The 12356-nt window shown below is 41.5% G+C and overlaps 1 protein-coding gene across 2 annotated transcripts in view; it reads left to right on the plus strand.

Moving 5' to 3' along the window:
- Positions 1–2581: 2581 nt before the first annotated feature.
- The window catches only part of ZFAND3 (zinc finger AN1-type containing 3), a 137723-nt gene continuing 127948 nt past the window's right edge, over positions 2582–12356 (plus strand). For both annotated transcript variants that reach the window (XM_054062431.1, XM_054062432.1), the window contains exon 1: positions 2582–2803. In XM_054062431.1, the coding sequence (XP_053918406.1) occupies positions 2733–2803 (71 nt within the window). In that variant the 5' untranslated portion in view covers positions 2582–2732. The remainder of the gene's footprint in view (positions 2804–12356) is intronic.

Below are 12356 nucleotides of genomic sequence, written 5' to 3' on the forward strand. Positions count from 1 at the left end.
AGTTCCCTCCCCCTCCAGATTATTCTTCTTTAGGGCACTAGTAGTAGGCAGTTAAAGTCGTTCAGGTGTCTTCATTGTCATCATGTTCAATATGCATTTGCTTCATGTAACAACATTATCCCTAAACCCACATTTTTCTTATATTTAACTTTGGAGTGAATTATCACACCACTGTAGGGTTTTAAAAAATCTGAACTGCTCAGAATACTACAATTTTGACATTATCCCAACACAACTTCACAAAATCATGAAAGGTTTATTTAAAATGACACAAGAATACCAAGGAAGAACACCAAAGAGAATCCTTCTGCATGACATTTGTAATACTTGAAAGCTAACTCAACATGAGCTCACTATAACAGCAAATAAGGACACAGAAACTATCAAAACACCTTTTAAAAACACAGTATGTACTCCTTATCTGAGGACTTCACAGCCTCCAGTAGCAGTACAGGTAGCCAGCAAATGTGAGAAAATTTTAATTTTCAGTTGACTTACTGGCTCAAAAGGCCAAGTTAATGAGACTCAGACTATTTTGTCTAAGCACTCATTTCTCTTGGTGCTCTCAGCAGTGCTGCCTCAGCAGCCAGGCTCCTCAGAAAGCTGTGCTAATAGGAAGCTCTCATGCTTCCACGCGCAGGGTGGTATGCAGCCACAAGCAATTTAAAGTGGGCTAGCAGTTGGACCAGTTAACATGTCAATGAAAACTCTCTACGCATCCCATCTCTATCGTACCATGTTGGTCTTACACTCAGTAATGTTACTGCATTCGAAGTTGCTGTTGAGGAAGAGCAGCGACTGGTTGAGCTACTGAAGCACTAATGGCCTGCTGGACGCATCAACAGGGAGTCGAGCAATCACAGACTGAACAGTTAAATGAAACAATCGCTATTAGTAAACTCTGTCATAAACCAGTCTCTTCAAAAGAATTGTTTACAAGATTTCAATTAAATTTCAACTTTTTATTAAAAAGTTTTAGCATGTGTGTACATGGGCTTCATTACTACTTTTTTCTCTGTCATGAATTCACTTGATATAGAATTCTTTAAGAATGTTATATTTTTCAAGAATGTCTTGGGTATTGACCTATATTCAAAAGGTCGTTGGCAGAATTAATTAGTTGTTCACACAGACCTACATACTCTGGACTCTGTTAAGGATGTTTATCATTGTCAATGTCAAATAACCTTGGTTTGAAGCGTATAGCGGAAATCAAAGAATAGATAGGTAATAGCAGCTCGTGAATGTATCAAAATTCAACCTTCATTATTGCTGCACAGGTATTTGTCCACAGAGCGCTTTTCACTCAGATAAAAAAGCAATTTCTAGCAGAGGGCCAGCAATATTTCTACTTCACAGACAAAACCTTAGTGCAGCGAGAGCAATACTCGCTCCAGCGCATTTGTTCAACTTGCACATGAAGTACAATCCCCATTACCCAGACCACAAGTCACAGAATCATAGAATGGTTTGGGTTGGAAGGGACCCTAAAGATCATCCAATGCCAGCCCCCTTCCATGGTCAGGGACACCTCCCATCAGACCAGGCTGCTCCAGGCCCCATCCAACTTGGCCTTGAACACTTCCAGGGAGGGGGCATCCACCACGGGTCCAGGTTCTGGAACTTCTCCTCTCCTTTCCGTCCATCGAAAGGCAAGAATCCCGGTGCGCCCAGCCTGCTGCTCTGGTGGCCACACCTTACCTTCTGCGGGTGCTTTTCTTTAGGCCAAAATACAGGTGCCGAGGTGGCCTCCCTTCTCCTGGCTTCAGCCAGCCCTCAGCCCCGCGTCCTCTGAGCTGCTCTGTCAGAGGCAGGGAGACTCCCACCGACTCTGGACACCTGACCCACTTCATTTCGCACCGAGGGGCGCCCAGGACGAACCCCTACACAACGAGAAGGCAGAGCGTCGCGCTCTGAACCCTCCCCGGCCTCCAGACCCCCTCGCAGCGCGGGGGCCCTGGCAGAGAAGCCAAGAGAGCCTGCGGAGAGCTCGGCCCGACCCCCCCACACCGAGGGAGAAGGGGGGTGGAGGCCCCCGGGGACCCCACTCTGCACCCACCGACTTCCGCGTCGCGGCCCCTCTGCGCATGCGCAGCCAGTGCCGGCGCCCCAGCCCTGCAAGGGCTGCCCCGACCGTACCACTGTGTGCCTATCTCGTGGAGGGAGGCGGAAAGGGACATCGGCTCCGGGTACCTCAGAGAAGCCTTAGCCCCCTCCTAAGCTTCGTCATAGAGAATTTGTTTCCTTATCGGGTCTACAGGTGCCTTCCAAGCTTGTTTGTCTCCCAGTTTCCGCTCTCGAAGTAATCCAACTCCTCCCCCCAAGAACGGGCTATGGTATACGCCACTCCCAGCTGATCCGGTGGCTTGGCGAAACCATCCGGCTCAGGACAGGGGGAAGCGAGTCGCCGGAGCGCGCGGGGGGGGGACGACGACGACGACGACACGCACACGACACGCATTGTTGAGTCACAAAGCCGACCGGCAGGGGGGACCGCGGACGCTCGCGCCCCGTCGCGACAGCGGGGTCGACAGCGGGGTCGGCACCGGCGGGCGGGAGGCGCCGCCGCTGAGAGCTCCGCTCCGCCACGGGCCCGGCCGGCTGGGCGCGGCCGCCGCCGTCCTCCCCCACTACCCCCGCGCCGCCTCCCCAGTGGTCGCGCCCAGGCTCCAGCTGACCGGCCTGGAATCCCGGTCGGGAGCCCCCCCCGCCGCCGCCGCCCCGGCCCCGCCATGGGAGACGCCGGCAGCGAGCGCAGCAAAGCGCCCAGCCTGCCCCCGCGCTGCCCCTGCGGCTTCTGGGGGTGAGCGGGGCCCGCGAGGGGTGCCGAGCTTGGCCTTGGGGGGGGGGTGGGCGGCCGCCAGGCCCTGCCAGGGGAGGGGGGTGGGGGGTGTCTGTGTCCCCCCCGCTGCCTCCCGGGTGGGGGCGGGGGCGGCTCCTGGGCTGGAGGCAGCGGTGGCCCGGGGGGAGGTGACCGTGTGGCCCCTGTGTTTCCCGGGGGTGGGGGCCGGCCCCAAGGCCTCGAGGGGGGTGGGGCTGGTGGCTTCCCGGTGCAGGCAGGTTTCCCGGTGCAGGCAGGTTTCCCGGAGTGGGCGCCTCCCCTCCAGGCCTGCCTGGAGCTCGTCGGCCTGCCTTGGCCCCTGGGGGGCCTGACACAGCCCTGCCCAGGGAGCCCTGCTGCTCTTCACGCGGGGCAGCGTAACGAGGGAAGGAAAGAAAAGACTAGGGACCAAAATATACTTCTTTCTCCACCTTACGAAGGCAGGGCGGTTTGTAAGAGATAAGGTCCTCGTCAGCTGTTGGCTGATTCCTCTTTTGGAAAGAAGGAAGTAGGGTCATTCCTGTTTGCCGAGGGTGAAAAAAGTGAGCCTGTTCCTTGCTAAACTCCTGTCACCTCCAGGGTCACGTCTGCTGAAGATGTTTCCATTATCGATCGATCAATTTTTAGAACAGAAATTCGGATGTATCATGGCAGATGGTATACTGGCAGAGAGACGTGATCATGAAGCACCCTTCATGTGTATTGCAGAAACATTAGTCCCTAATGTTCTTATTTATGGAAAGTTCAGAGAAGACTTTTGAGGGCCCACCTGAGATTTACACTTGTCTGTGATCGTACCTGCTTGGGATTTATGTCATGCGATTTAAAGGCTCTCAGGGACCGGAGGCTGAGAGGAAGGAGAAGCAATAAGAGTGATTTAGTGATGTCACTATACATTTGATTGGTTTGTTGGAGTGGCACGATTTTAAATGAAATCCCATTTTCGTGTTATGACAGAAGTGTGAACTGCAACAAATGCCACGGCCCTGCTGGGAGTGATCTTGCAAGATAGATTATAAATATACAGTACATTTTTTTTGTTTACTTTCGTTTTATTAGGCTCCATTTGGGCCTGATGCTTTCTGTAATGTAGTGCAAAGCAAGTTGCTGCTATCTCCAATGTAATGTAGTGATTTTTGCAATGTGATACTGATTTGGAAGGGGAGTTGCAGAAAGCTGGGATTGAACTTTTTTGTTGGACTGAACTTCTTGGCTAGTTCAGTATGTTGCGATCAGAAGAAAATGTGGTGCTTTGCATTCAAGGATCTGCTGAATGGTGACAGGAGGCTGCTTTCAAGAATCTACTTAATGGTTACAGGAGGCTCTCAAGAAAACCCATTGCTTTAAAGCTGCTGCTGTTATTTTTCTTTTTTTAACATACATTGCTCATGCACGAGCAACTATCCAAAAGGGGTTTTTTTTTGCTATCCCCCCCCAGGTGTCATCCATGCAATGGTGTTTCTTGTAAGATATTTCTGAAAGACAGAGCTATGAAAAAAGAGCTCACTTTATCCACCAGTACAGTGAATAAATTAATCTGGTTTTCAGTTTCTTTAAGTGTCTGCCAAATGCATTTCGGTACACATCAGCAAACTACATATCTATTTTTTTCACTTAAAAAACCTAAACAAAAGGCATCAAAACCCAAAACAGTGCTGTCAGCCTCCAGAGTTCCATGGTTTGTTGTACTTCTCAGTCCTGAAGAAACTTCTGTCATCTTGTCCTTAGTTACCTAGGTCTTGCTGGTGCTTGTAAAGATCAGCTCCTTAATCTGTGTAGACCTGCCCTTCTAGTGAAGCTGCATTGGCAAGGGCCATTAAGGGGTCGCAGTTTCATATCAGCTTTCTGAAGAAAGTAAGTCATGATAGCAGACACATTTATGTATATCTGAAGTTGGAATTGTGCTGCTCTAGATGTCAACCTGGGTTATCACTAGCAATGTGTCTTAAGACAGAATCTTATCTATGACTTTCATGTCCCTTTTATATGCCTATCAAGTCACGGTTTGGAATAACAGGGCCATATTTACACTTTCTCTGCAGGACACTTAAAAAATGAAAACTGAAATTTGTAATTTAATTTAGTAGTTTTCATGAAATTTTTAAATAAAGTAGTGTAGAGGAGTAGTGTTGCTTTATGTTTTTGTTCCCTTCAGTCCAGTGGTTGAGAATCCTTTCATGGTTGTTCTTGAGTGAGCCCGAACCATGTAGACAGCAGAACAATCCAGTGTCAGTGGGTCAAACAATGGGGTCTAGATTTTGCCAAGTATAAGAGACAGTGATTTTTTTTTTTAAAATTGATTTTATGTAATGCTTAGTGAGGACTGTTTGCAGTAAGATGCACGCTTTCTACAGTAATCTGCAAATACAGGAGACATTGAGGAAAATACTGAAAGAAGCATTACAATTGAAGTAAGCTGTGGGTCTCTGGGCTAAAATTTGCCTTTTGGTAAACAATATTAGAAGTAGCTCCAGAGATGCACGTTAATAGTGGTGGCATGCAAAGAGATTACAGGAGAAAATTGGTATGTACTATTGCAGTTGGAGGGTACTATAATGTTGGAGGGTTTCTTCTAAAATGTTGTGGTTTACATTAGAAATTCAGATCTTGTAGGTTGTAAGAATCTCTAGTGACTGGAAAACTACTAAACTCTTGATGTTTCAAGATCTAAGAGACTGAAGAATGAACAGCTGAAATAAGGGACTGTTCAGAATACTGTTTAGAACTTTTGAAATACCTGCTTAAGGTCAGCGGCTAATGTTTGCTTACCTTTTCTTGAGGATCACAAGATCCATCCTTAAATCTCTGGCAGACTTGCCCGTCTTTTTAGAATGTCCAGTCTGTCATTTCTGCCCAAGTAAAGTTCAAATGCAGCAGTGAGATGATCTTCTTATTTTACAAAATCATTGCAGTTATCCAGATACTCTGAATGGGGAAACCTTATCTGTGTTCATGTTATCTATGAAAAATTCGCATGACTTATTGCTTGGAAATATTTTGCTCCTCTTCCTATTTTTATGTCTTAAACTCCCGCCAGTTGCAACTATCTCACTTTTTATTGGAATAGTCTTATTGTACAAAGGTTAGAAAGGGTGCAGTATGCAAGTTGGTTTTTTTTAGGTTGCTTCATGCTGTGCTCAATTTCTCATTCTTATGTTCTGGAATAATTCTTTTTACTTTTCCTGATTAACAGACCATGTAGCACTTCAGGTTTTTTTCTTAAATAAGTGGATTTCAGAAGCTTGTTTCACTTTATAGCATATATAAAATCTTCAGCTCTAAGTTAATAAATACATGAAAATATTACTATATGTATATATTTCAGTTAAGCCTTTTTTCTTATTAGAGCTGAAGCATAATTCTTTAATGGACTATGTGTTGGCAGTTCCCCGTTGGCTTTAAAGTTCTCCACGAAGGTTTCACTTGTGTATAGCTTATCAGAGGGCTGGGGCTTTTACTATTACATGATTGTATGCAAAGATGAGACTTGTAAGCTAAAATACTCCTTGGCTGGTAGAAGCGTATACCATGAAGGAGTATGTCAGAGAGGGTAATAATTGAATAGATCTATTTGAATTGTACTCACTGATGCTTATATTTCTTACGGTCCAGACTGATACCGTACCATTGCATTCACTGCATTAGAACCATGAAACGGAAATGTGTTAATGGTCATAAAGCAAATGAATTCCATTCTTGAAATGGTGGCAGCCAGCAGGAAGTTGATTGAAAACACAGTATGATGAGTTTCATCTCATCTTATTTTTGGCAACTATAAGGTCTAATGGCAATGATGTTTGAGAACATGCCAGCAGGGTGTTTGCATGATGTTGCCATTTGTTCTGCCTTTCTCTGACACTGCATGCATCATATGTGTGATGAGACATTGTGCCCCAAGCATTCTGTGCAGGCCCAATGCAGAGTTTGTTTCTGAATCTGGATTTTCCAGTCACTTATGTGTCATCAGGTCCCTGCCATGCCAATCTGGCTCTTTTCTCAATTTTGTTTACTAAAATTAAACATTTGATCAAATGGTGAGTCATTTAACATAAGCATGATTAGTTTGTGACTGTATGTCGCCAAAGCTTGCTTTTAGCTTCTGAACAAATAATGGGTATGTATGTAAATGATATTAAGAAACCTCTTTTCTGGCTAGTCTTTTCCTTCCTTTCTTTTTTTTTTTTGTCGATTACAGCTGTTCATTCCATATGAACTTTCAGTGACTGTCCTTTTAATAAATGCTTCCTAATCTCATAGGCTGCATAGGTCATTGTGAATGAATAAGGCCTTCATAAATCTAATTTTGACTTAACCACTGTTGAAACCTCACATAGATATTCCTAAATGAGGCTTGAGAAAACTGTTAAAGTACATACCTTTCCCTCTGAGGATTAGTTTTCACTGGGCTTGTATCATGCAGTTACTTAGCCAGGCTTTTTCTTTGGATCAGATGCTAGAACAAGCAATGAATTTGTCAGTTCGTGCAAGACAATGTATGCGCTACCAAACAAGTTATTGTTTATTAGAATTAACTGAAGTCTTTGAGAGAATGGTAAGCAGTGAGGATCAAAGAAGGTGCTTTGAGGTAGGTGTGTGGGTAGTGCTGTATGAGAGGCAGGGTTTCTCTGCAGTTATTGATGATCAGAAATGGCAGTTTTTCCCTCTAAAATGATGAATTGATTTAGATCAATAATTTAATGACATTTATGTTTTGGGAAAGCTAGTTTTTACTACCTTGTACAAGACCTAAACTGTGTTTTTGTGACTAAGATAAAGGCTGTTTGCAAATGCTTATAGGCCATCTATTATAGAAAACTGTAGCTGATTGGAATAATGTAATTACTTTGCCTGCTGTGGTCCTTGTGCCCTGTTTGGTCCTGGATTCAGACTAAAAATACTTGAATATTGTTGTGGGGTTTTTTTGTTACATGTGAACCTATTAAGCCTTGGGTTAACTAGAAGCAGGTTGTAGTTAAAGCCATTATTAACTTCTGTAACACATCTACTGGTGTGTTACGCTGATAGAAGTGACAAATTTTGTTTCTGTTAGTTTATTTAACTGTCTGAGGAATTATTTTATTTACTAGGGATTATTTTATTCCTAGGAATAATGTTTTATTCCTAGGAATTATTTTATTTACTAGAAATTATTTTATTCATAGGAAGTGCTACAGAGGATGTCAGCAGCCATTGGAGAGACATTGAAATTCTTTGCTTGGCTCTTATGAGGCAAAGGGAAGCCTCTACCTGAGGAATGAGGGGGGAGGAAATTGGACTTTGTCATGTTCCCTGCTTGAATAAGAATGTGCAGGATAAAGAATGATAAATTGTAGGGTTCTTGTGATTTGCCTCAGTCATATTACATCTGGAAACGCATCTCAACTGAAGTCAAAAGATAAAACTTTTTTTTTTTTTTAACTTTTCTACACAGTGAGCAATTGCCTCTTGCAACTGCAGTTACGAGGTACCATATTCTGGATCAGAGCTGTTTGCTGCAGAAGTTTACCTTTAGGAATAGGGGTTATTGGCACTCAAAGTAAAAGCAGATGAACTGGATTTAATACTTTAACTGTAATAAGGTCTTTGCTAGGAATGTGAAAACAATGCTTTCTTCTGTGGTACTTAATGGAATAGACAAAACAGAAAGGAGATTTTGTTATTTAATGAAAAACGGCTGTTCTGGATCAGACCAAAGATGCATCGAGCCCTGTTTCTGATTTGGGTGATAAGTGATGCTGGGGGAATAAGCATAAGGACAGAGCAGTCATGCAGTAATGCTTATTGTGGTTACCTCCTTTGCTTCTGGCAGTCTGACATAAGGTTGTCCTCTGTTTCGTAGATTTATGGCTTAGTAGGTCTTACTTATTTTTTTGTATGCATAGTGACTTCATGAATCCATATGTACTTTTGACCCTCACAACATCCTGCAGCAAGTAGTTCCATAATTTAACTAGTGTCTTTATGAAAAAAAAAAATTTTCCTTTAATCTTGCTGTGTGATAGTTCTACAGAGTGAATATATTCAAACAGGTGGAGTATGAGGGCTTTTCGTTTAAGAAGATCCAAAAAATAAGCCTGCTTGAATTAAAATGTCTGTTCACTTCTTCAGTGAAGCCAGAATTTCAGAAAATGTTAGCTTAAGCCATGAATTTATTAAAAATCTTCATATAAAATGTTATGCAAATATTTTCTAATTGTAGATGGATGCGATGCTAGTTATAGATAGACATATCCAGCACCTCTTAATGTGACTGTAACTTACTTGTTGGTCAGGATGAAATTCAGTGTCATACCTGCTGCTTCTACAAGTGGAACTAACAGGATAGAAGTAGATTTTGTGCTGCTTTTTGAAGCTTGGAAAGTTAAAAATTACTGTGTATAGGTCACCTCCCAGGTTTCTTTCAATCTTCCTGTCAGTCAGTACCTTTCACATATCTTTCGTAAACTGGGATTAGTTGAAGATTTTGTGGTTTGGACAGTGCTCATGATTATTCCACACTTAGTGCTACAAAATACCCAGCAACACTATGTAGTAAAATGTTTTGCTGCTGTATGGTAGCAAAGATATGTTGTGGTTTGTATATTCGTTTATTGAACATGATTAAGGAAATACTGCTATTGTTTGTAACTGTGTAAATTTTAACCACTTCAACATCAAACTAAAAGCAGTAATGTTGCTGCATATTGGACTTAGAGATCCTGAAGAGCATGTTGGGTTTGGAGACCTGCTGAAGGCTCGAAATGATGGAAGCATCAGTACTACCTTTAAAGCGTTGAAATCGGTGGTAGAAAGCATTAACTTTGAAGAATGATTCTTGATGGGGATATTCTTTGGAGATGTTTGGTTTTGAATTGAATATTTTCACTAACATGGTGTGCCAGTGTTTATTGGATTTTAAAATTGTTTTAAGTCAGCAGTTTGTACATATAAATAGAAACGAGTTTCTTTAGGAGTAATTGGTGGGAATGATAGATGTGATAGATTTTCTCAGTGAAATATTGCTTATATTCTTTGAAGTTTAAAATGCCACTCTTCTCCTCTATCTCCTCAAGCATGTAACCTTGACTGACTAACGTGGTATCTCTTATTTGTGTTATCACAAACGTCTTGTGGATGTTTTTGGACAGTGTTTGATCTCGATTATGGTGAATCCCTTATTTGGATTTTGGAGATAAACTTTATATTCAGTGTAAGCAGGTAAATTACAATGATGTGTTCTGCCTTTTTTTCCCTTCTCTTTTGCTCAAATGGTAAAAATTCTTCCTATCTGTTCAGTATGGGCACAGCTCACTAGCACGGAGTCCTTTCTTTCCTTGGAAGAAGTAAAACCCAGGCAATAGCTGCTGCATGAATTGACTTCTCTGAATACCAGGTTAGAGTATTTGCAGATACTAGAAAGGCATCTTCTTAGGACACTGAAAAGGCTGCAGAAGAAAATGTTGTTAAGGACACTATATGCAGTCAGTACAAAATGATTCTGAAAAACACATTCTGAAAATAAATCTTTTTTGTGGATGACCACGATCAGTGGTTTCAGACCATAGAGGTGATGTTAACGCACAGCAGAAATGAGCTGGTATTTTTATATTCTGTAAAAATGCCCAACCATTATCTTCTAATGAAAGATTTTTAAGTTACAGGTTTTTGGTATGTGTCTGTGTGAGATTGTTTTTTTTAATAATACAGATTAATTGTTGGTTTGAATTGGTGAGAATTTTATATGCTTAAGGAGTGTGGGGTTGAAACTTGAGAGTTTTTTATTACGGCATCATTCTGAAATCTTGTAAGTCAGAAGTCAAACAGTGTATTGTAGTCCTGAGCTCTATTCACTGTGAAGTATTCTTCACCTGTACTCAGGAAAATGTATTAATTGAAGAGTTTTTGGTATGTCATGAATTGAAGAATGAAGGCGTTTGCAGTTGTCTGTTCAATTTCTCTGTTAAGAGCATCTGAGTAGTAGCATCATGGTTAAGTCCAGTACATGCCCGTACAGAGAAGCTGTATTAAGAAGTTGTTGATGGATTTTTACACTTAACCTGTCCTCTGGGGTCTTCCCTGCTGCAGGGACTGCTGTCCTATGTTATTTATGAAAGAATTGTAGGTATCCCGTCTGCTTCCTGCTTTTTAACCTGGCCACCATATGCATCCTCTGAACTCAAACGGTGTAGGTAAATAGGAGAAAGATAAATTTCTGTTTCTAAATGTTGTAGTATTTTTATTAGTGGTTTAAGGGACTTTATCTTTAAAATTACATTCATTGGCATTGTGTCCTTTAAAAAATTAGTTTGGCCAGTGTTGGATTTCTGGTGTTTAACTGTAGAAGTTATGAAAAATTTTGAGTGGGCTTAAAAAATGATTTTCATAAAATAATTTTAATAAGCAATCAGGCAAACTGAGAGAAGAAGAGATTGTTTTATTACTGTCTTGAGTTTCTAGCTCTTTAGTCCATGTAGATTCTGATGCTGGTTGAGCTCTTTAGTTTGAGGGCCTGTTTTAGTAATGTATGCATTTAACTTCTCCGTGTTTGAATGTAGAAATCGTATTTAGTTTCTAAGTGCTTAAGGAAGGGGGAGAAGAAAGGAGCACAACACTAGATTGGAAGCAGTGTTTTTTGTTTCTTTTCAAAAAGCAGATTGGTTCCACGATAACCTCCTAATTGTGCACTTAAAAAAACAGAATCCAAAGTCTTGGCTTCATTGACTTAATTGCTAAAACACAACCAACCTTCCCAATATGACTGTTATGGATATCAGCCCTGTCGCCACAGCAGCATTTTGATCTCTAATTATATGTTGTTAGAGGTGTCTCATAGGAAGTTGCGTATATAAGAAGTTAAAATGCGGTCATTTAGTGAGAGTCCCTCAGTACTGGAAACTGTATTGTCCTTCTAACTAACAGAATCTAACTGTTGATTAGATGCAGTTTGGTTCCAAGATACTGTTAATATTGAGGAGTTTAGCTCTTTGATAAATTAATTATTTGTCTTTGAAAATTTTCTTTAACAAATATCCAGTATTACTTAGTGAAATGCATTTTTAGCTGGAGAAAGGTGAATCCTAGGTCAGGTATTGCTGACACCAGTTTGCAAGAAGAGATGTTAGATGTCGGATGCAGTGATGCTTGTTCATTGTTTAATGTCCTAGTGTTACTTGGGTTTGTTTGTAATCTCCTTCAGTGAACTAACGGACAATAATGGTTTATAAAATTGTCTGCATGTTAACAGGGGTTTGCTTATTCATGCAGATAGGTTTCAACTGTTCCTCCAAATTGTTAACATGTTAATAAATTTAAAATCTAATCATTTCTATTTTTGGAATCAAGTTTTGACTGTGTACTTCTGTACACTGAAGTACAGTGTGAGTGAAAGCATTTTTAGCATTGTGTGTTTCCATAATAAAAGTTCTTTCCAGTTTTCTTTTACAAGCATGTTAGTGTAATCATTCAGTTTTTAGTATTAAAAAAATCATATGAAAAGAGTCTTGATTTGATTTTTAAAAATACTCAGAATTTTAGAAGATGTGAAATAAAGTAGTTC

The sequence above is a fragment of the Cuculus canorus genome, chromosome 3 (genome assembly GCF_017976375.1).
Source record: "Cuculus canorus isolate bCucCan1 chromosome 3, bCucCan1.pri, whole genome shotgun sequence".
NCBI lineage: Eukaryota > Metazoa > Chordata > Aves > Cuculiformes > Cuculidae > Cuculus > Cuculus canorus.